The sequence below is a fragment of the Actinia tenebrosa genome, unplaced genomic scaffold (genome assembly GCF_029948245.1).
Source record: "Actinia tenebrosa isolate PJP-AT-01 unplaced genomic scaffold, QUT_ActTen_1.0 PGA_scaffold17__23_contigs__length_9995812, whole genome shotgun sequence".
In the NCBI taxonomy this organism is placed as follows: domain Eukaryota; kingdom Metazoa; phylum Cnidaria; class Anthozoa; order Actiniaria; family Actiniidae; genus Actinia; species Actinia tenebrosa.
In genome coordinates, this window is record NW_028292577.1 from 2,452,486 (window position 1) to 2,475,882 (window position 23,397).

General features: G+C 37.5%; 2 protein-coding genes across 2 annotated transcripts; both read left to right on the forward strand.

The window, feature by feature from the left end:
* The first annotated feature begins 622 nt into the window (after nt 1-622).
* On the forward strand, nt 623-6,817 carry LOC116306732 (zinc finger protein 330). Its single transcript, XM_031716825.2, has 9 exons — nt 623-858; nt 1,777-1,796; nt 1,906-1,976; nt 2,199-2,278; nt 2,958-3,084; nt 3,378-3,482; nt 4,064-4,110; nt 4,992-5,109; nt 5,945-6,817. Exons 1-9 carry the CDS (start codon nt 742-744, stop codon nt 6,211-6,213), a joined length of 954 nt encoding a protein of 317 aa, XP_031572685.1. The 5' UTR covers nt 623-741; the 3' UTR covers nt 6,214-6,817.
* A 2,449-nt stretch (nt 6,818-9,266) lies between these two features.
* LOC116306718 (meprin A subunit beta-like) lies at nt 9,267-21,525 on the forward strand. Its single transcript, XM_031716810.1, has 10 exons — nt 9,267-9,282; nt 10,676-10,834; nt 11,351-11,468; nt 12,275-12,459; nt 17,155-17,373; nt 18,235-18,408; nt 18,924-19,070; nt 20,410-20,675; nt 21,060-21,148; nt 21,440-21,525. Exons 1-10 carry the CDS (start codon nt 9,267-9,269, stop codon nt 21,441-21,443), a joined length of 1,377 nt encoding a protein of 458 aa, XP_031572670.1. The 3' UTR covers nt 21,444-21,525.
* The last annotated feature ends 1,872 nt before the right edge of the window (nt 21,526-23,397 follow it).

Sequence of the window (23,397 nt, forward strand, 5' to 3'; positions counted from 1 at the left end):
AACCTGTGACCGTATCCCTTGCCTCTCATCTGCTTGTGTTTATATTTTTTCTTTTTTCTTTTTTTCTTTTTTTTTTTTTCTTCTTTTTTTTTTTCTTTTTACTTTGATTTGATGTGAGGTAAAAGCTAAATAAATGAATAAATAAATACATCACAGGCAGCCCAAACAAGGTTCCTGTGTATGGTTTACCATGGAATATGGAACTGAAAACTTGCTGCAGTCGTTGCCCGTACCTTGTTCAGTCTTCTGGGGACGTTTCAGCGTGATTTGGGGCCGTTTATAGTGTTTTTCTTTTCTTTTTAATTCGCTCTTCTCTCTCTAAATAATGATCATAACTCCCATACATTCCCTCATAAACCATACACAGGAACCTTGTTTGGGCTGCCTGTGTACGTATACAATTACAGTAAATGCAAATTGGACACAAAAGCATTGCTTGGGCTGCCTGTGCGCAATCTAAAAACATCTTCCCTATTTTGGACTGAAAAGGTCTGTTTTGGGGGCCTTTCTAAAAATGAAAAAACGCAAATGATATATTTTCGATAACATTTTTCTGTGTAAGCTGGTCAGCGTTCTAAAAATGAATCCACGTGATAGCGCGGAACGCCTGACTGGATTTGACATTTGACCACGAAAAAAGAACGGCAAAGAATTTTCTTTTCATTTTGGGAGATCATAAAATGCTCATTGCCACTCTGATTCTTAAAATAACAGAATAACTAAGAACAAACAGTACAGAAGATGCCAAAGAAAAAAACTGGAGCCCGTAAGAAGGCAGAGAAACAAAAAGCGAGACAGAAATGCATCCAGGCTGGTGCGAACTGGTCGCTCATGGAAAAGCCTTGTAACGCAATGATGGTACGAATTTTATTCATCTCAGTATCATAATATTATCTTTTTCTTGTGGTATTCCCTCGTAATGAAGTAATAGCACAGATGGGGATCTAAACAAAGTAATAGGCTATCACAAATCTTCAATTTCGCAAAAAAAGAAAGAAGGAAAAAGAGAAAGAAAAAACTTCCAATTCTATTGATACCCTGAAACAACCTCTGGGCTGATCAAAGGTAGGGCAAGGCCTACTCACAGATCGAATTGGAATTTGGTTCGTTGAGTTTTTTGGAAGGAGGAAAACCAGAGAACCCAGAGAGAACTAACAAACTCCACTCACATGTGATACCGAGTCCAGGAATCAAACCCCAGAGGTCATGCAGAGGAGAGTGAATACTAGTGCTTTATAACACAACACACTCAATTTCCTGTGTACTATGGCCATTTTTCAACTGCAATTACAGAACAATAATACACGATCTGTGAACAGGTTTTGAACGAGTTTTTTTGCCGATGTTAGAGCGAGAAAATTTTCTTTTGTGCGGCTCACGTCAGTGTTTTGAGCTCTTGACTTTCAAGTTTGCTCGATTACTATAAAAAATGGTTGTTTTTCATTCACGCTCTTTCTCTTTTTTTTTTATCTGTGTTAAACAATAAACTATTTATTACACTGCTGGTTGTGTATTACAGCTGGAAAATTTCACAAGCGAAAGCGGCCATTTTTTTTTGTGCCCCATAAGGGTGAGAAAAAATACAGCTTCACAATGACCTCTATATATACCCTTTATATATATACCCTTTATATATATACCCTTTATATATATACCCTTTATGTATATACCCTTTATATATACACCCTGTAACCTTGATCCCCTAGCACATAACATGCAGTAACCGTATTACTAATCTTTTCAATGTAATATTTTTTCTGTTTTCCATCATCAAAGGAATGTGACAAATGTAAAAGGTAAAAATTGTTTTGTTTACTTTTGTGATCATTGTTTTTAAAATAGTTCAGTAATGTTCAGTTTTTTGCACGCAATTTTCACAAACATTGCTGCATTTTTCCTTTTTAGGAGACAGAAAAACAGAGCATTTTGCTATTTCTGCCATAGTTACCAAAAACTAACAGTTTGTGCCCACTGTGGTAAGTAGATCAGATTCATGCATAAACTGTAGTACCACTTTTAATTTTTAAATACTAGGTCACATCAGACACTACCCCCCTTAAAGTTAACAGTTGTGACAAAATGAACTTCAGAAATGAAAAGAACACCCCAGAATTAAATTATTTTTAGAGTCAAACCTTTTTTTTCAATTTTTCTTATTTATTATCTGATTTATTTAACTTTTTATAAAATGTATGTAGGTAAAAGCAAATGTTTAATGAAGTCAGGCGATTGTGTCATAAAACATGTTGGTACTCATGCAGTGGGCTTAAATATGGTGGTAAGTTAAATGTTAATAATATTGCTTTTATTATATTTTGTTTCTACTCCTTCCTTATTCCTTTTTTTCTTTTCTTTTTAATATTCAATTTCTTTTTAATATTCAATCACCAATGCATTTGCACAAAATTTTATCATAGGTGCTTAAATGCATTTTTGGGTGCAGAAAGTAACTAGCAAGAAAGAACATTGTCTCACATTCTCTTGGGAATGTGGTAAGACGGTCCCTGCCATAATACATTAGACCTCTTTACCTTGCGTGTAATGTTCTCCAATTGGTTACTATCAATCACATGACTTTTTGGAGTTGACTGGGGGGGGGGGGGGGGGGGGCAAACAAGCAGTTGCCTGATGTGCAACTAGCAGATGTTAAGTCAAAACATGTAAAAATAAGTCATCAAACTATCGTATTTGACTATTTCTATGACATGAAACCAGAAAACAAGAGATCAAAACAACCACCAAGATTCTACAAGCCATTGAAAACCCAGCTATAGCTGGAACTGATGTCTGTTGATAGTAACCTATTTCATATCATACTCTAGAGAATAAGATTCTTTGTTTGAGTTGTGTAAACCATATTCATGTGTTTTCTCTTGTTCAACCAAAAAAGAAATAATACTCTAGGGAATTTACAAATTTGCAAATCATACTTAATTTCCTATAATTTCATTATTCAGGGTGCAATTTGTGATTTTTGTGAAGCCTTTATTTGCCACAGCAAGAAGTGTCTCACAACACATCCCTGTGAATGCCCTTTGAGGGATGCTGACTGCATTGAATGCAAAAGAGTAGTCTGGGATCATGGTATGCTGTAATTATTAGGGATTATTAAATAAAAACAATTTCTTTTCAATAGTCTGTGTTTTGCAAGGGAAGCACTTAGTAGCTAGTGAATAACAAACCTGAATAACAAGTGGTCTATTGATGGGTTGCAAGCTTTCCCAAGAGAGTCAAAAGAGAAAGACATGGCAGCCATCTGGTGCTATTAACAATGGATGCTAATGAGAAATCTCTGTTAAATATCACCAACATGACTGCAATGACCTAACATAAGATTGAAGAATAACATTGATTGGTTACTTTTGATATTTGCGTAGGAGGAAGAGTATTTCTGTGTGCTTACTGCAACTCTTTTCTGTGTGAAGATGATCAATTTGAACACCAAGCCAGTTGTCAAGTGTTGGAATCAGAGTCATACAAATGTAAGTCATGATGAAAAGTGTTTAATCCTAACTAAAAGATTGGAGCTTGAAGTTATTACATGAAAAGTTATTACTTGTTACATTTAGAAATTGCTGTGCAAAAGGAAGAGCATAGTTATTAGAGGGGATTGATTTATAGTACTTATTGAACCCTGAAACCTCTGGGCTGATGAAAGTCAGGGCATGGTTAACTCATAGATCAAACCCTAAAACAACCTCTGGCAACCTCTTGGTTGATCAAAATCGGGGAATGGGGGGGGGGGGGGGGGGGGCTGGATGATCCAGCTGTAAAAACCTTGAATCCAGAGAGACTCTTATCATTTGATATACAGGGCATTATTAACTACATCTACCAGAATTCCTTGCATGCTTTTGTTCAGTTAATTAGCACCAATTGTCATACTATTCTCATGAGGAAATACAAATTTGAGGAAGGAAATTCTCAAAGGAAGGGAAAAAAAGGAAATTCATCAAGCATTTTAGTAATGGTAGAGAAATTGTGCCTCTTGCTCCTAATTTGCATTCGGAAATTATTGTGCACCACAAGTTTAAAGAGTTTGAATTATTTTCTGTGTTTTCAGGTGGGTCTTGCAATAAATTAGGACAATATTCATGTCTTCGCTGTAAGGTAACTATCTTCGTTTAAAATGGGCTTCAGCTTGGATATTCCAGTCAAATGGCTAAACGAACTAACAGTTGGTTCACAGAGAAAGGAGTTGCTGCATCCGCGAACAACTGATTTTTTCCCGAGCAAAATAAGCTTGAAGAAACACAAATTAAACCCTTAATAACTATCCAAGCTGCAAAAACACCGTAATACTAACTCAATTCCTTGTAGACGCTTTCATTTTTACCCATTTCCTATAAAGACTAAATGCATAAAGTGATTATGCTTGGTCCGTGAAAAAATATTAAGCGGATACTCAGTAGTAGACACTAATTCCATCGTTTTCTTTCGTTTTACTTGGACTGTAAGTCACTGATTACAGTCAATTCAAAAAACGTTGTCGTCGACCGGCTCAAGCCTACGCGACTGGACCGAATGGCATATGGGTAAAAATCACTGAAGCGGTTAAATATTCGTTCTGAATTAATTGTTCCCGCTAGTAATAAGATAATGGCGAGAAACAATCCATCAAATGCATGTCTTTGGGTTTAGGGAAAGAAAAATAAAGTAGTTATGATTCAGTTCGCAATTCCGAAAATATGAAGGCATTAAAAAAACGTCTCCTTCAACACTTCCCCTTCGCCTACGAAGGTTCGTGCTGTAAGCCAGGCACAACTAATCAAGCGAATTCGGGATAGGTCTATTATGGAGTCAACCCGGCTACAATGCTACCCAGAGTTCCTTTCGGTCAAGTCGCGTAGGCTTGAGTTGGTCGACGACAACGTTTTTTGAATTGACTGTATACAACTTTGTTTCACGCGCCAAGAAAAAACCACTCTAAGCGCGGCAGTGTACGGAGCATAGTACTGTACAAGGTAACTAATTAATACCTTTTTCTGTAGGTGTGTTTCTGTGATGACCACGTGCGAAGAAAAGGAGTAAAATACACACGTGGACAAGCATTCCCTTGTCCAAAATGTGGAAACGAAACGAAGGAGACTAAAGACTTGAGCATGTCAAGTAAGTCACTCTGTCGGGTGTTTGTCATACCTTTCTTTCCATTGCACACTGCACTCATCCATGACTTGTTCATGTCCAGTAAGTCACTCTGTCAGGTGATTGTCATTCGTACTGCAATATACCTTCATTGCACACTGTACTCGTCCATGACTTGTTCATGTCAAGTAAGTCACTCTGTCAGGTGATTGTCATTCATACCGCAATATACCTTCATTGCACACTGTACTCGTCCATGACTTGTTCATGTCAAGTAAGTCACTATGTCAGGTGATTGTCATTCATACCACAATATACCTTCATTGCACACTGTACTCGTCCATGACTTGTGCATGTCAAGTAAGTCACTCTGTCAGGTGATTGTCATTCATACCGCAATATACCTTCATTGCGCACTGTACTCGTCCATGACTTGTTCATATCCAGTAAGTCACTATGTCAGGTGATTGTCATTCATACCACAATATACCTCCATTGCACACTGTACTCGTCCATGACTTGTTCATGTCAAGTAAGACACTATGTCAGGTGATTGTCATTCATACCGCAATATACCTTCATTGCACACTGTACTCGTCCATGACTTGTTCATGTCCAGTAAGTCACTCTGTCAGGTGATTGTCATTCATACCGCAATATACCTTCATTGCACACTGTACTCGTCCATGACTTGTTCATGTCCAGTAAGTCACTATGTCAGGTGATTGTCATTCATACTGCAATATACCTTCATTGCACACTGTACTCGTCCATGACTTGTTCATGTCAAGTAACGGTAATCCATTCAGGGGATTCAATACATCGAGGTCATATGTCTGCTATTATTCGTTTTCCTCAGCTCGATCCCATACCTATGGCCGTCAGAAATTTGATGACGATGACGACGAGGAATACAGTGGGGGTTTTTCATTTGGAGGATATAGCTTTGGCGGGGCATCTGCGGGCTATTCCTATGGCAACGACGAAGATGATTACGATGATGAGGAAGACGAAGAAGAGGAGGAGGAGGAGGAGGAGGAGGAAGATGATGAGGAAGAGGAAGAAAACGATGAGACCAAAGAAATACAAACACCTTTAGAAAATATCAAATTAGCAAATAAAGATTGAACATTTTAAGTAGATAAGAACTGAATGCAGAGATATTCTAAGATCATATTCTCTTTGAATAAGGTGGAATACTCGTGTTAGTTCAGTTTTAATCTTACGATTCCTGTGATTTTTAATTTTAAATATTGAGCCCAATCTCTGCTCGATAAATGTAGATTTTCGCTGCCACCAATCGAACGTGTAAGAACTACAGTGTAGATGGTGCGTGGTTCAGGACGAGCTTAAGTTCTTTGAATTCCCTCGTTGATATCCGCACTATAAGGTGTGCGCTTCTAAGCCGACTAAAGTCGACTGCAATTCTTGCGGCTATTCACGTGCGATCATAAATCGCTCGTGTAAACTACCGGCGATTTCGAGGCGATATGATAAATTCACGTCGCAGATGAATCGCCACTATTTTGAACATGTTTGAATTTAGTGCGATTTTTCGGCGATTTTTTCTGCTAGAATCGCAGTGGAAATCGCCGAAAAAATCGCCCGTATAAAAGGGACTAAATGAAGTTTGAAGTTCGCCCGTGGTACCATCCTCAGTACCCGCGCATGGCCCCATAGGCCAAGGGGGCATTAAAATAAACGAATCACTCTTTGTGTAAATCTGGTGCAATTCTGCTTGTGATTCCCATTTCTAATTTACCAAGTGTTTTTACTTTTGATTGTTGACAGCTAATATAAACTTTTTAAAGCCAATGAAACGCTGGATGCCAGACCTTATAGGCCGATCTTTGTTTACGTTTTTTCCTCATTAGCATTAAAAAAATTTCAAGCTACAAGCAAACCGACTCCAGGAATCGAAAGAGAATGTCTTATTTAGTAACTACTGAAAATTTGAGAGTAACATGTTCAATATTTTAGGAGTAAATGTTTTTTGAAAACACTATAAATTACAAAAAAATGTATGGTTGTGTGGCAAGTCTTGCTACACGACCATACATTCTTTGTAAAATCATACCGCTTTCAAAACAATTTTAATCCCAAAATATTGAACAAATTACTTTTAAACAAAGATCGGCCTATAAGGTGAAGTTGTTGACGGTTGACGTTGCCGTCGTAGATTTTGCAAATGTTAAAGTCACTACTATTATCAAGGTCTACTACTGCAATGCGCGAGCTGGGTGTTGGTGATTTGTTTCCACCGCGCGGTCATGGAAAGTTTCCATTTTGGAATGATTTTGGCCAAACATTTTTGGGAGCTAAAATCCTATTGACTGATTCTTTCTGTCCATTAACTAATACCTGAGTGGTTTGATATTGATTGCAAAAATCTGGCTTCTTTTTGACAGCTTTCCAACTCATTTGCGATGCTCGCGCGTTTTTATCGAAGCAGAAAGGGTGGACGTCCTCGGCATCTGACGGCTAAACGAAGTCGGTGACCCCCATTTTTTATTTAATCGTTTTACTTCTAGTATGATGTATTTTCATTATGCAAAATTCAAAAAACCCTGACTGATGGGATCTTTAAAGGTAACACTTGAAAATAGCTAGAAAATCTTTTTGTTTCTGAAATAATGCCATGATTTTGATCCTCACCCAGCAAGTTTGCATGTATTTACGTGTCGCGGCCAAAACGCATCAAATGCATCCCACATGGAAAAGAGTGCCGTTGGACTCTTAGTCATTATCGACAGAAGCGATTGGTTGGTCTGCTGTTCATAGCAAGGGGTTAATCATCTATGGTCTAGGGGCCGACTAACCTCTCCCTTAGGCTTCGGCCGAGCTTCCTGAGCAGTCTGTAAATCCCGGATAGCGGTGTTGGGGCCGAAATCTCCAGCATAGCCGTAAATGCTTCGCGCTGCCATACGACGGTTCAGCAATCGATGTCTGGAAGTATGGTCCTGTTTTTTCTTCCTTAAATGAAAAGATAATTCAACATCACTCTATCCGCAGTATAAGGTGTGCGCGTCAACGCCGACGAAGGAGGTTCGCCCGTGGTACCATCCTCTTTACCCGCGCATGGCCGCATAATGCATGGGGCATTAAATAAACTAATCACTCCTCGTGAATCTAAACTTGGTCGGAGACCTTAAATCTTTGACCAAGTAAACATCTTTGACCGAGTAAAATGCTACCAAATTTAATATATTGACAGCCGGGCAACGTAGTTTCCTTTTAGATCGGAATAGGATGCCTTTTAAGTAGGAAATGTGATGTCACTAATACTGTCACCATTAGAAATAGAATAAGCAGGCTACATTATGGCAATTCATGCGGTATACTTACTGTGCGACTTACCAACCAAGGCCACCCAGACAAATTTTCATACAAATTAGCCAATCACGATTGAGTATTTAAACAACAGCATCTATACAAATTTTCACATTTTCCTCTTTAAAATCATATATTTTACTTTATACGAGTGTGTGTATGATACGGGAATGAACAAGAAACAGTTTACCAGAATTCACTAATTTATCTGTTATGCAATGTTAAAATTGTAATTTTTGATTTGGATTTGAAATTTGTTTGGGTGACCTTGGTTGATGTGAGTCGCAATATAAAGATGGTATATTGCCTTTCAAAGATTCCATCTCACAAGAAAGTTTAATACAAACCCTGTATGTGTCATCTAAAATGTTAAATAAACTTGAACTATAATCTCAACTTGAAGTCAGAAAGCCTTATATTTTTTAGCATTTTCTCGAAATCCCTTTTCTTGTTATACATTAAAGAAATACATTAAAATACTTTAAAAGGGGGCAAAAAGTAAAAACATAAGGTTTGGATATGCCTGTGAAAACTCATCTGTTTTATTATTTATTTTTTTTATAGACATAGACACAATACCTTTGTCGAAAATGGGAAGAAAACTTAATTTCAGTGAGATCTGGCTTATGGTACGACAGAGGTTATTTCGGTAGTGTTTGATAAATATTTCCAATCAAACTGTTTTATTTGTTATTTCTTTAGACAAATATTTCTGTTGAAAAGCGGAAGACAGACATTAGAGGATGGCTTATTTGTTCTAATTGTCCTATTTACATTAGGGCTACAACTGAATCAGTATAACTTGAATGATATTGATTGAAAAGGCCATTTATTTCAGAGAGACGTGACTTATGGTACAACAGATTGGTAACTGTTTGATGAACAATTCCAATCGTTAACCGTTTTTGTCCAGCCTGTCTCACAATTGAGACTCCCCCCTCTTCCAAGGATTGTTGACCAACTAATACTATTTTTCAAACCACTAGCAGCAACCAAGATCCAGATAGATAAATTAATCAAGGCGTAATTATTTAAATGATACTTTTGCTCATTGCACATTGAAATGCTATTTTTCAATTTTTCAATTTCTTTACCACACTTGCATAATTATCTAGCAACCACTAATTGCATACTTCTTCCATATTTCTAGTAAGCAGCGACGGCGGAAGTGGAGGGGGGGTAAGGAGCACGTTTTTAACAAGCCCCTACCTTGACCTTCGATTGCATGACGTTACGTCATCGCGGCCTCTCGGGGGAGGGGAGGGGGCGTTGTTGCCTATTAACAAACGATTTTTAAAAAATCAATTTTTAATTAGGATCCATTGTTAACGGCACAAAAATGGTCGCCATATTTTGTCTATTGACTCTCATGGAAATGTTTGCAACCCATCAACAGAGATAAAACTCACAAATCTCAGCTTTAATTTTAAACGGGTCTATCCTAATCTTAAAAATGTTTTTGGGGGTTTCAATTTCGGCGTTAATTCGGGGTTGGAGTTTATTCGAGGGCGACGCTTAATAACATTTTTGATCTTAGGTGAAGCACTTATTTTAGGGCGGCGCTTAAACGAGTAAATTTGGTGACCTAGCTGAGCCTGCTCAAACCCTGCGCTCACTTTACAGCATTAGGTATCCATGCTTTATACAACTATTTGTTCATCTTGTATTGAAGTAAAACTGGACGTCATTTAGTGGACATCTAGCGAAAAATTTCCAGACGCCTCTTTTATCGTTTGGGCGATGGTGCGTGCGCAGAAAAGATACGCGTGATTGTACAATCGCATTGCATTTGAATAGTTGAAAAAATTTAACAGATTTTCAAGGTTTGACGGATTTCATGCATTCCAAGTGTCAAATAAAACAAAAGCAACATGCACAAAAAAACAACTACAATCCAAATTATTTTTCCCAAACACAATGTGCTACAAATTTCACCAATCGGCCTTACTCACGTGGTTGAATGGAAGAACAGTTTTTCCCGCGCCTCGCCTCTCATTCAAGTGATTGAGAATAAATTAACGAGGGTGCCAAAAGTTTTTTTTCTCGTGAGAATAAACTGAGCTCCGTGTCGTACGTGAGTAAAGTTGTTTGTTGATCATGTGCTTTGAAGGTTTTTGTCCGGGTTTTCCACAAGTGGCCAATGAAACCCCTTAGGCTCTCCGTCCACTCTGTAGCGGTTAACTACCAACATTTTTTCTACCGCTTAACCACTTCACTTTGGACCGTTTTGAAACTTCATGCATCTTATTATATTTTACAGAGGTGGATGAGATCCTATTTGAAGGTGATATAGTTCTGGATGAGAAGAACCGAGATGTTGATGAACCACAAGAACAAAAAAGAAACGCTCGAAGAGATCGATCAAAGATTTGGAAGACCAAAGTTGTTCCTTATGTCATCGATCAGTCCTTGAGAAGTCGTACGTTAGTAAAAAGTGATCCCATATAACGCTTAATTCAAAACTGCTATTTCTCTTCAGACGAAAAATTATTAGTGATTTCAAAACTTTATTTATAGAGCGGATGCAATTAAACCGTGAAATAAATTCGAACTAAATACTAATAGTAAAATACTAATAGTTGCTATCACTCAACCAGAACATTCATCATACAAAGACAAATACACAAGAAACCATTTGTGTCTTTTCGTGTTTATTTTTCATTTTCATTCGTTCGCTCGATCTCATCAATCACTAATTATTGATTATTCCATTCATACATCTACTAATTCAGTCATGTTGCTCATGTATTCATTTATCCATGTATCCATCCATTTATTCATTCGCTCGATCGCGTTCGTTGGCTCATCCATGCATCCATGCATCCATGCATCCATGCATCCATGCATCCATGCATCCATGCATCCATGCATCCATGCATCCATGCATCCATCCACTCATCCATGTATTTATTAATGATTGATTATTATCACTCAGCCACTGATGCTGGTCCACATATTCAACAAGCCATTGCAGAGTTCCACAAGCATACTTGTGTCAAATTTGTCCCTCGTAAAAATGAAAAAAATTGGATCAAGTTTGTGAAGAAATCAGGGTAAGATAAACAGTTCTTATTGAGTGATTTTAGCATAGACTATTGGCAAGGTTCACACAATGTAATCAATTATATCTTTTTATTTAAAAAACTATAAATTATATCAGACATTTGAATTATCAATAGTTTTTGGCTAGCTTTTCTCCAGGTTTCTGTCCCGAGGGTGGGGGAGAGGTACTCCCCTATATTTGCTATACGTGTACGTGCCGCCAAACAGGGTATGGTTTTCAGCGTTCCTACTCTGGAACAGGGTATATAAAACTGCGCTCGCTCTGAAACAGGGTATATAAAATCACGCTCTCTCCTCTCTGGAACAGGGTTTTTCAGCGATCTTGCTCTGGAACAGGGTATGAATATCAGCGATTTTTACTCTGGCACATCCATACCCTAAACGGGCAAAAGTACCCCCCCCCCCCCCCCCGGGGGTTTCTGTTCCCAACAAATCTTTAAAATAATCAAAAATCACAAATCATAGTATAGCAGAGATTTATTTTTCGAGACACTAGACACACGGCGGTTTCTCCCTACCTTGCTTGAAGAACATGATAGGCTTCACACTGAAGATCTCACAAATGGAGGGTCCAGCAGTGTCACGGAGTTTGCATGGTATATTTTAAAAATCATGTTATTTTGGACATTTTTATCAGGTCTTGAAAACTCTTGGAATTTCTTAAAAATCTGAGTACGTAAAAAATCATGGGAATTTAGGCTACGTTTATAAAAATAAAGTAATCAATCTTCAAAAAGCAAAAGCTAAAAAAAAAAAAAAAAAAAAATTCTGTATTTTCAATTGCAATTATAATTAGGTGTTATTCAAGCGTCGGTAAAATCTACTGGAAAAGAGGAGGACAAGACGTCTCAATTGGCCAAGGCTGCGCTCGCAAAGGGATAATCATGCACGAACTACTTCACGCATTGGGTTTCTGGCACGAACAGTCTAGACCTGACAGGGATCAATACGTGAAGGTTCTGTGGGAAAACATTGCACGAGGTCAGTAAGTACGTTTTATCGAACCAAAATCACTTATACATTTGTATTACTCCAGTCTTGAAATTCTCTGTATACTCGGAGAAAACGAACATTTATTTTCTCACTCAAACTCCAAAGTCGTTCCCAGGGCCATCCCAGGCCCGACTCCAAAAAGACCGCCATTTTATTTTGGAGTCGGGCCGAGAGGGCCCTAGGAACGAGGTTGCTCAAACTCTTCTAAGGCCCCGTCCACACGTATCCGGACATTTTTGTATCCGCAAATTTTTTTTGCGGATACGGGATGCGTCCACACGTGTCCGCAAAATTTTGTATCCGTATACGCAAATTTTACGAAAACGGATACGTGTGGACGGTGAAAACGATTCGAATACGCTGCGTGTGGACGCAAACATTTTCGTATCCACAAAAAATAATTTGCGGATACAAAAATTTCCGGATACGTGTGGACGGGGCCTAAATTCTTAGAAAACGTGCTGAAATGCACACATGCGCAAACGTTTTTGTGCGGTGACATTTACAATAGCACATGCGTGCATTTTCGGCACGTTTTCTAAGAACTTAGAAGAGTTTGAGTGAGAAAATAAATGTTCTTTTTCTCCGAGTATTCAAAAACATTTCGCGAGTATAGTTTTGTCAGACCAAGATACTGTATTAACAAACACAATATAAAAGAATTAGCCTTAAGTTTCAAACATGGACACTAAGTTTCGGTATTTTGTAAGTCCGATTAATGTGTATGAGAATGTATATGAAATATATATTTGTACTGTGGTTGTATAATGTATCAAATTGAGCTGATCCTCGAAGTATATGAAGCAACTTATGCAGCTGCAAATTGAAAGGGATTTGAACCCGTGCCCTGGCGATTCAAGGTTCAAATCCCGTTCAAGACTCAAAATTTTTTCAATTTGCACCTGAATAAGTTGCTTCATAAACTGCGAGGATCAATAATAATAATAATAATAATAATATTTATTTATAAAGCGCAAATACAAATCTGTTCTAAGCGCTAGTAAACAAACGACAAAGACAACGACAAAATAAAATTATTTACAAAGAATATGCTAATTTGAAGAGATAAGTTTTAAGTTCAGTTTTGAATGAGGCTAGACTTGATGCATTTCGGAGAGATATTGGAAGTGAGTTCCAGAGTTCAGGAGCAGCCACAGAGAAGGAGCGATGACCATAAGATTTAAGATTATAAGAATGTGCTGATAGAAGAACTTGTGATGCAGAACGAAGATTACGGTTCGGTTTATACACTGAAATGAGTTCCCGGATATAGATAGGAGATTGGCCATGAAGAGCTTTAAAAGTAAGTAATAGGATTTTATATTTGATTCTAGATTCAATTGGTAGCCAATGCAGATTAACGAGGATAGGTGTAATGTGGTCATGTTTATGGGAAAGAGTGATTATTCTGGCAGCAGCATTCTGTACAGATTGTAGTTTATCTAAGAGTTTGTTTGGTAAGCCAAAGAGCAGAGAGTTATAGTTGTCGAGTTTGGAGGATATGAACGCGTGGACGAGAGTTTCAGTTGTTTTCAAAGAGATGTATTTTCTTATTTTAGCAATGTTTCTGAGATGATAAAAAGAAGACTTGCAAATATTATTCACATGACGAACCAAAGTAAGATGCGTATCAAATATGACACCAATGTTCCGAGCATGCATTGAGGGCATTATCACATCAGAACCAAATTGAAGAGAAGGAAGAGTTAACTGTGGGCTGTGCTTTGAAGAAAATAACAGGAATTCAGTTTTGCCTTTATTTAGTTTCAATTTATTTGTAGTCATCCAAGCATCAATATCAGATAGACAGTTTTCAATCAGATTCATGGAATCATTAAGGGACAAATCATCATTACAGGAGAAAGGAATATATAATTGAGTGTCATCAGCATAAAGGTGGAAAGACATTCTGTGTATTCGGAGGATATCAGCTACTGGAGAAGTATAAAGGAGATACAACAAAGGACCAAGTACAGAACCTTGAGGTACGCCACAATCAAGTTGAAGGGCTTCAGAAGAAAAATCATCAATGGAAACAAATTGAAAGCGATCAGTGAGGTAGGACTTAAACCATTGAAGAGCTATGCCAGAAATGCCAAATTTTGTATGGAGACGATCTAGAAGAATTTGATGATCAACTGTGTCAAATGCAGCAGATAGGTCCAAGAGTAGCATGGCAACACAAGAACGATTGTCAATGGAGTGGAGGATATCATTTTGTACTCGAAGAAGAGCAGTTTCACAGCTATGAAATGTTTTGTATGCAGACTGCAATGGTTCATGGAGATTGTTCAGAGACAGATAATCATTTAGCTGAAGGGAAACGACTTTTCCAATAATCTTGGAGATATTCTTTAAATTAGAGATAGGGCGATAATTTCCAAAAATTTCATGATCAAGAGATGGTTTTTTCAGTAACGGTTTTAAAACAGCAACTTTAAGAGAAGATGGAACGACACCAGTTTGAAGTGACAGGTTAACGATTTCACATATAGTAGGCAGTAATGCACCAAAATGTCCAAGTAGGAGACTTGCAGGAAAAGGATCAAGACTACAGGATTTAGATGACATCTTTTTCGCAATGGCTGATAATTCATCAATAGAGATAGGCGAAAATGAATCAATTTTACAATCCAGTTTAGGTGAATCCAGATAAGAGAAATCATTTGAAAGATGTGACGTAGGAACGAAGCCATTTCTGATGTTAACGATTTTGTTTTTAAAGAAGTAAACAAAATTGTTAGCTAGATCTGTGGATGAAGTTGAGGTTGGTAGTTTTTTCTCAGGTATACGGTGTAGCAATCGATCAATAGAACGGAATAGATCATTACTGTTAGAACCAGCATCAGTAATCAAATTAGAATAAAAATTCATTTTTGCATCAAAAATCAGTTTTTTAACAACATTACATTGATCAACATATAATTCACGGTCAACCTCTAATTTGGAACGTCGCCAACGTCTTTCTAGATTACGACGCTTTGTTTTATTAATTTGAATTTCGTCAGTATACCATGGAGCTCTTGGGCGAAGGGAGATGGATCGAGAACGTAAAGGAGCATGTTTATTTAAAATAGACGATAAAACAGAGTCATATTGAGTACACAAATCAGATAGTTGAGTAGCAGGACATTGATATAGTGCAGAGTTCATAATATCTTGTTGGAGACAATCAGCATCTATTGCACGAAGCTTGCGATAAGAAATGCTTTTTGATTGAAGTAGAGGCTTGTTTACAGATAACATACAATGAACAGCATAATGATCAGATAAAACAGGATCGTGTACAGTAAGGTTGGTCACAGATTTTTCATCAGATCTTGTAATGATTAGATCCAAAACGTGATTACTTTTATGTGTAGGTGAAACAGGATCAAGGACAGTCAGATTAAAACAATCGAGTAAATCCATGAAGCGATTAGCATTATTATCTTTAGTGTCATTGATGTGAAAGTTAAAATCTCCAGAAATTACCAGTTTGCCAGAAGATGTAACCAGTCGTTCCAAGAGAGTAGTGAAATCATCATTAAATAGCAAGCTATTTGAAGAGGGTGGACGATAAACAATAACAATACGATAAGTAGACGATTGATGATGAAGTAGCATTTCCATAAATTCGAAAGACGTGTGAGACATTGTTACATGATGATTGATTTTCAGGCTATTTTTATACATTATGCCAACACCTCCACCAGTACGATTTTGACGAGGAACATGACAAAACGAATAACCAGTAGGACAAATATCACGCACAATAAAATCAGAATTAGTATTTTTTAGCCAGGTTTCAGTTATAGCGAGAATATCGATGTCTCTTTCAACAACATAATCCTTAATTAAAAGAGATTTATTGTTTATTGAACGAGCATTTAAGAGACAAAATTTCATGTAGTTTGCAGTTGAGGTAGAAATTGAAGCAGGTTCAAGTGATGCAGGAATTTTAATGTTTGTTGTTGAAGCAGGTGATGATGAAATTGTAGAACGATCTGTACGATGACCACCTCGCTTGCCACGAAATCGAAAAAGCTTTAATTCCTTAAGAGCAGAGGAGCAGCAAGATGAAGGAGCTTTTGTATTACGGCGAAGTTCGAAAAGATTTGCTCTTGAGTATAGGATCAGCTCAATTTGATACAAAGTCCGATTCATCAGGCATGTTTGAAAGTCAAATTTACATATTTTTACAATAGCAAGAATAATTTGAATACGGATTTAGAGCATGCGCAGACGTTTTTTACTCATGTCGTCTCCCAGTAGAACAGTCTATCCCACATGTGGCATAATACTTATCTACTAAATAGTCCTCCATTGATCATAAGAATGTGAAATGCGCTATGTGAGAACCTCCCATTAAATTGTACATTCTTTATACTTTACCGTTGGCATTTGTGAATTTTGGGACACTTGGTCTTTGAGGTTAATTAACCCTAACCATAACCCTGTGATCGAGGAACACACCGGTAAAAGACTAATTCATGATTCTAAAACAGTCGGCGGATTTCTGCTAAAAACCACACCTAAGAAGAAACGTTTTTCTGGGCGGCTTGACTCCACTTTAGCTCGTAACGAAACCTGTCATATGTTGTAAAGTTGACCATAGTCTCCTAAATACTCAAGTGAAATCCCGAGGGTTAAGGGGAGTACTGAGCAATCCTTTGACGGCTTTTTTATTCTTTATTCTCTCAGGAAAGAAACACAATTTTGACAAATATGGCCATGGTAAGATCGACAGACTGAAAGCGGCGTATGACCTAGGGAGCATCATGCATTATGGGAAATACGAATTTTCCCGAAACGGCAAACCCACAATAGAGTCCATCAGTAATCCAAACCAGCAACTGGGACAAAGAAATGGGTTTTCACAAACTGACATCTTCGAGGTCAATGCACTGTATGATTGTTCAGGTGAGACTTATACCTTGTATTTCAGTCTTGTGCCTTGCTGTAAAACAAGGGTCACTTCTGAAACCATTACATCTGACGTCAACTTAAAGATTCGGATAAAGAATAACTACTGCATGAGGTTGAGCTTAATATAATAATTTATCAAGACCAAGGTCGTGTTATCTGCCGAAGCCGTAGGCTGAGTTGTATAAACCGGCCGAGGTTTTGATAATTTACGACTTGTCTATAGCAGTGGTGAAAGTTACATCTACTAGCTTCCTCGTAGAGCTAGAGCAGCCTATTTATTTATTCCTTGCTTCGTTTGTTGCTGTCTAATTTCCTCATCAATCCTTGCACATGATGTATTTAGGGGTTCAAGGGGTTCATAGCCACTTCACTACACGTTTGAGCAACCTGGGTTCTTGCACAATAAATGAGCTTCAGGAAATTAAAAGCAACAGTTTTGTAATTTGGTTTAAAGAACTAAAAGAAACCAAAAATAGACTATTTCATCTTGGACGCCAACATCTGCTCATTACAGACCACGTATATGTCATTACCTTGAGGAGTGCATTTCCTTTCATTACAACTTATATTTAGCTTTATTTATTTGACCAAAATAAGTACTTTCTTTCTTTTCAATGATCTAAATATATAATTTAATGTAATTTATCATAAAAGGAAATGTGAAAAAAGATGTATTGTATTGTATTGTTTCTTTGTTTAATCGTAATGCTTTAAGACGTAAATAAGTTATTACTTTGACATAAGGCTTTTAAAAGAATATTCCTAAGATAAAAAGCACTTGCTCTGTCATGATAACATGATCGAAAGATTTCATATTTTCTGAAGTACTGACTCGCATTTTCTTCAATACTGAAGGTCCTTCTAATGGTTGGAGCTCATGGAGTGACTATGGCCCTTGTGTAAGAATTCGAAGATGCACAAAAATTCGTCAAAGGTTTTGCTCGTCTTCAGATGTCTCAAATTGTCCTGGAGCTAACGCAAAGGGCTTAGAAAAAGAAACCGCCCAATGCAGCCCTAGTGAATGCAATGGTAAAATGTGAATCTTAGCACTGATATTTAGTACTATTTTAATATTGATTCAAATTTTTACCTTATATAGTCAGTGATTAGACTGGTATCTGCAGCTAGACCTGAACACAGCAGATATGACAATAGTCAATGTGTAACAGTCAAATAGACGCGAAAGAAAACAGTGGAATTAGGGTCTACTTAAAGTGTATTAGTCAAATTTCACGGGTTTAATGACTTCACTCTAAGTTGCATGGCACAGTAGTACTACTACTAACTCAGTACTACTACTACTACTACTACTACTGCTGCTGCTGCTGCTGCTGCTGCTGCTACTACTACTACTACTACTAGGTTACTATGTATATGTATTGCAAAAGGATTAAGATTCAGTCAGTGATTAAAAGCAATTACATTGATAAATAAACAATACAATTATCATTATTTTTATTATTTTCATTTTTATTATTTTTATTATTACTTTTTTATTATAATTTTTTTTTATCACCAATACATTGATGTATTCTTGATTTCAGCAGTGCTTAAGGATGATTGTAATTTCGACCAAGATATGTGTGGCTGGAAGGCCAGATCGCGGACAAACACTTTGTCGTGGACCAGAAGGTCAGGCTCAACACCAAGTTCTAACACAGGACCTAATAGTGACCATACTTCAGGTTTAGGTGAGTAGTTAATTCATATCAAACACTGAGTGGGGTATTTCCCTGTGTCTGTTGTCTGCGAGGGAGACCCACGAGTTAGCATCGTCCCCGTATCCTTCCTCGATTTTACAAAGTTTTTCTTTTTTTACTTTTTTTTTTTTCTTTTTTTCTTCAAAATTGTTCATGTCGAATCCGTAATATATCCTCACTGAAGCCATTATCACATCGCAGTATGATTAAGTTATGGGGCGAGATCCGCGACGATGATGAGGCAAACAGCGAGAATACGGAAAACGGCCTTTTTGTTTGCCGCTTTTCCGCACAATCCAAATATGGAATTGATCATACCATATATGGAGTGAGCTTTCTCTACTCAAACCTCGACACTAACATATAGAGTAAAGCTTGATATGTGTAGAGATGACCTGCTCTCATGTTTCAAAAAGAAAAGAGAAAGCGCACGAGAACCCATGCACCCATGCAGGTATCGCAGCAAGAAGTACGAGTAAGGCATTAGACACACTTTCAGGCCACTATGGGAGAAAATGAGAAAGAATGGCGCGTTGTCAGCCGTAAAACAAGAAGAAAAACAATGAAATGGACATTGCCTCTTAAGATTAGCCGAGCATAGGAAATCGAACGATCTCGAGTACAAATCGGAATTTATAGGTACAAGTGATGTTTTGAATGTTTTCAAAATTGGACGAGCCTTTAGGCGAGTTCAATTTGAGAACTTTCAAAACATCACGAGTATCTATAAATTCCAAATTGTACGAGAAGATTGTGCGATTTTTCGTTTATAATCACACTCAAAAAAATTGAGCAACTTAATTGGGACCCTACAGAGTATAATTTGTATAGGAAATCGCACGATCTCGAGTACAATTTGGAAATTAATAGACACGAGTAATGTTTTGAAAGTTCTTGTAATTGCACGAGCCTTTTTTTTTGTTTATAGTTCACTCAACAAAATTTCAGTAAAAAATGCGAAGCGACGCCGTTCATCTTTATCTATTTGGCGGCCGATTTTCAGTCCATCGCGCAACTGAAATGCATAAAAAAGATTAGTTCTTACGGCTTTAAAATTTTATTTACTGTTTTTTAAGTACGAAATGATAGAAAATAATTGTTTTGACATTATTTTGGCCGTGTTGCCATAGCGACTTAATTCGGTACTCCAACGGAGTACAATTAACGGTATAATTGTACTCCTCTCGACCAATCAAAGTCGAGTAATTTTGTTGAGTGTACTATAAGGAATTTAATTGTACTCCTCTTGTCCAATCAGATTTGAGTAATTTCGTAGAGTGTATTATAAACTACTATATGATGATAGCTCCTTATGTTTGTGTGTTTTAAGGATCATATGTGTATGTGGAAGCCTCTTCGTCAACTACAAAAGGTCAGACAGCTACCCTGGTCAGTAAGGTCTTCCCTCCCGCACCTTCTGGTCGCTGCATGAGTTTCTTCTATCACATGTACGGTGCAACCATGGGGTCGCTTAACGTGTATATCAAAAGCTCTTCCAGTCCAGTTCTATCCAGGGTATTCAAGATTAGTGGCGACCAAAAGAACAAGTGGCATCAAGCTTTGATTAATATTTCAAACATGTTCTATACGTACAAGGTAAGGCAATTTTTTAGGCCCTTTTCAATGGCAAGTCTCATTCAAGGGCTTTTACTACAATCGAAACACATTATTTTGATCAGGAAAACATTAAAAACTGATATTGCATATAACACACACCACGCTCATTAATAATACATTTCGATCATGTTCACACGATGAAGGTTCTTGCTTTCAATGTTGCAATATTGTATATTGTTGCAATGTTGCAATGTTAGTTCTGGACATAACAAAGAATTAGAGGCAGTGCGCAATTTAATGTAACAGTTGAATTTCTTGTGGCCACAGACCCTAAATTCCTAGAATCTTATAATATTCTACCAACGAGGTAGGAAAACCCCTAGGGTATCTACATATATCTTTATTTTCGTTTTGTTTTTACAGGTTGTATTTGAATCTGTCCGAGGGTCCTCGTATCTTAGTGACATCGCGCTTGATGACATTACATTTACAAAAGGCCCTTGTCCGAAAAGGTAAATGGAATAGCCCCAAAATGTAGATAATATAACGGTACCAAAACATATAGCTCCGCTTATACATATATACTCAACCTTAAAGAAAATATGTCTTTGTTATTAATGCATAAGATAAACAATATTTTTTCTTATGCTAGTTTTCCGGCACTATTGTCTTGCAAAGGAATTTTAATATTTGGAAACAGTTTTTTTTGAAAGGGATTGTTGTAGTTTAGGCATGAAGCGTCATTAGGGTTAGGTCTTATTGGTGTACAAATAGGCAAATCTAACATTACTTTTTTTCTTTAGATAGAGTATAATCATGATGACACAACAAATGGATCGAGCCCGGAAGCACGCTAAATAAATGCTATGGCATTAGTAAATAATTGTGGTTTAAATTTAAAAGATAAATAAAGATCATAAAAAACGTTCGATTGTTCGCATTGTAAAAGAACTGAATTACAGTTGGAAGGAAAGAACGAGCTTACGAAAGACGCTACGAACTCGATAAAAAGAACAGATATAGGGAGCGAGGTACAAAGGAAAAGAAAGGAAATACTTAATAAACTACTCTACCGTTCATGATAGATGAGGCGGTAAGCCGTGTGGGATGGGCTCGAAAATCATATAAGAACATGCGTAATACGTAAATTACGAGCCTCGTATGAAACGACTGAAGAAGAGGGCCAATGGGCCTTTCACAACTTCAAGTCGCGTAAAATGAACCAGCTCAACTAGAAACCTTGGACAGCTGTTTCGGCCTGTATTGGGCCTCGTCAGCACGGTGCATCTAGTGAGTTGGTAGAATCCCACGAAAAAGTAGTACATGATAGATGAGGCAGTAAGCTGTCCACGGTTTCTAGTTGAGCTGGCTCATTTTTACGCGACTTGAAGTCATGTGAAAGGCCCATTGGTTACGCATGTTCTCATACTCTACCGTTCGATGAAACGACATTTGATAGGTTCGATTTAATGGAAATTAAAGCTAAGCACTCCGCTAAAGTTTTTTTACATTTGCCTCCTTAAGCTTTCCATCCGGCCATAATTCAAGATGGCCGCCGTGCCAGTAAAAACAACTATTACTCAGTATATTAAATTAAATTATTCTGTTTGCTTTTGCCGCAATTCAATACTTGTAAAATATCGATATCATAATACTTGAAATGTTTGTCTCTGACTTAAAATTTTTGAAACGTTTTTTCAGGTATTTAAGCATTTTAAATGCTGGTGTTAGCACGCGCTAGAGTTTTGTTCCCACCGCGCGGTCATGAAAGATTTCCATTTTGGACTGATTTTGGCCAAACCATTTCTTGAGCTAAAATCCTACTGCCAGACTCTCACCAATGACTAATTCCTGAGTGGTTTGCTATTGATTGCAAAAATCTGGCTCTTTGACAGCTTTACGGTGTTTGCGTTGATCGTGCGTTTTTATCGCAGCAGAGAGGGCAACGTTACACGTCACGGCTAAAAGAAATAGGTAATTTCCATTTTTTATTTTCTCATTTTGCTTCTAGTATGATGTAACTTTCGTCATGCAAAATTGTAAAACAAATCTGACAAAGGCTATAACTGAAAATAACCAGAAACTCTCTACTCCCATATAAGTTTCTGAACTGTTAACGCCATGATTTTGATCATCACCCAGCAAGTTTGTATGTGGAAGTCTATACGTCGCGACCAGTTTTCCAAAAAGAGTCCCACATGGAAAAGAATGCCGTTGGACTGTTAGTCATTATCGACAGACGCGGTTAGTTGGTCTGCTGGTCATAGCAAGAGGTTAATCATTTACGGTCTAGGGGCCGACTAACTTCTCACTATGATCAGTATAAGATCTAGACTTCTGGTAACGATCAATTTAATTTTTAATAAAATATGGCAGCTTTTTGACTGCTTCCCGTGTTGCGTTGCTCGCGCGTTTTTATCGAAGCAGAAAGGGTAGACGTCCTCGCCATCTGACGGCTAAACGAAATCGGTGAACCCCATTTTTTATTTTCTCGCTCTACTTCTAGTATGATGTGTTTTCATCATGCAAAATTCAAAAAACCCTGACTGATGGGATCTTTAAAGGTAACAACTGAAAATAACTAGAAAATGTTTTAGGTTTAGAAATAATGCAATGATTTTGATCCTCACCCAGCAAGTTTGCATGTGCAATTTACGTGTCGCGGCCAAAACGCATCAAATGCATCCCACATGGAAAAGAGTGCCGTTGGACTGTTAGTCATTATCGACAGACGCGGTTAGTTGGTCTGCTGGTCATAGCA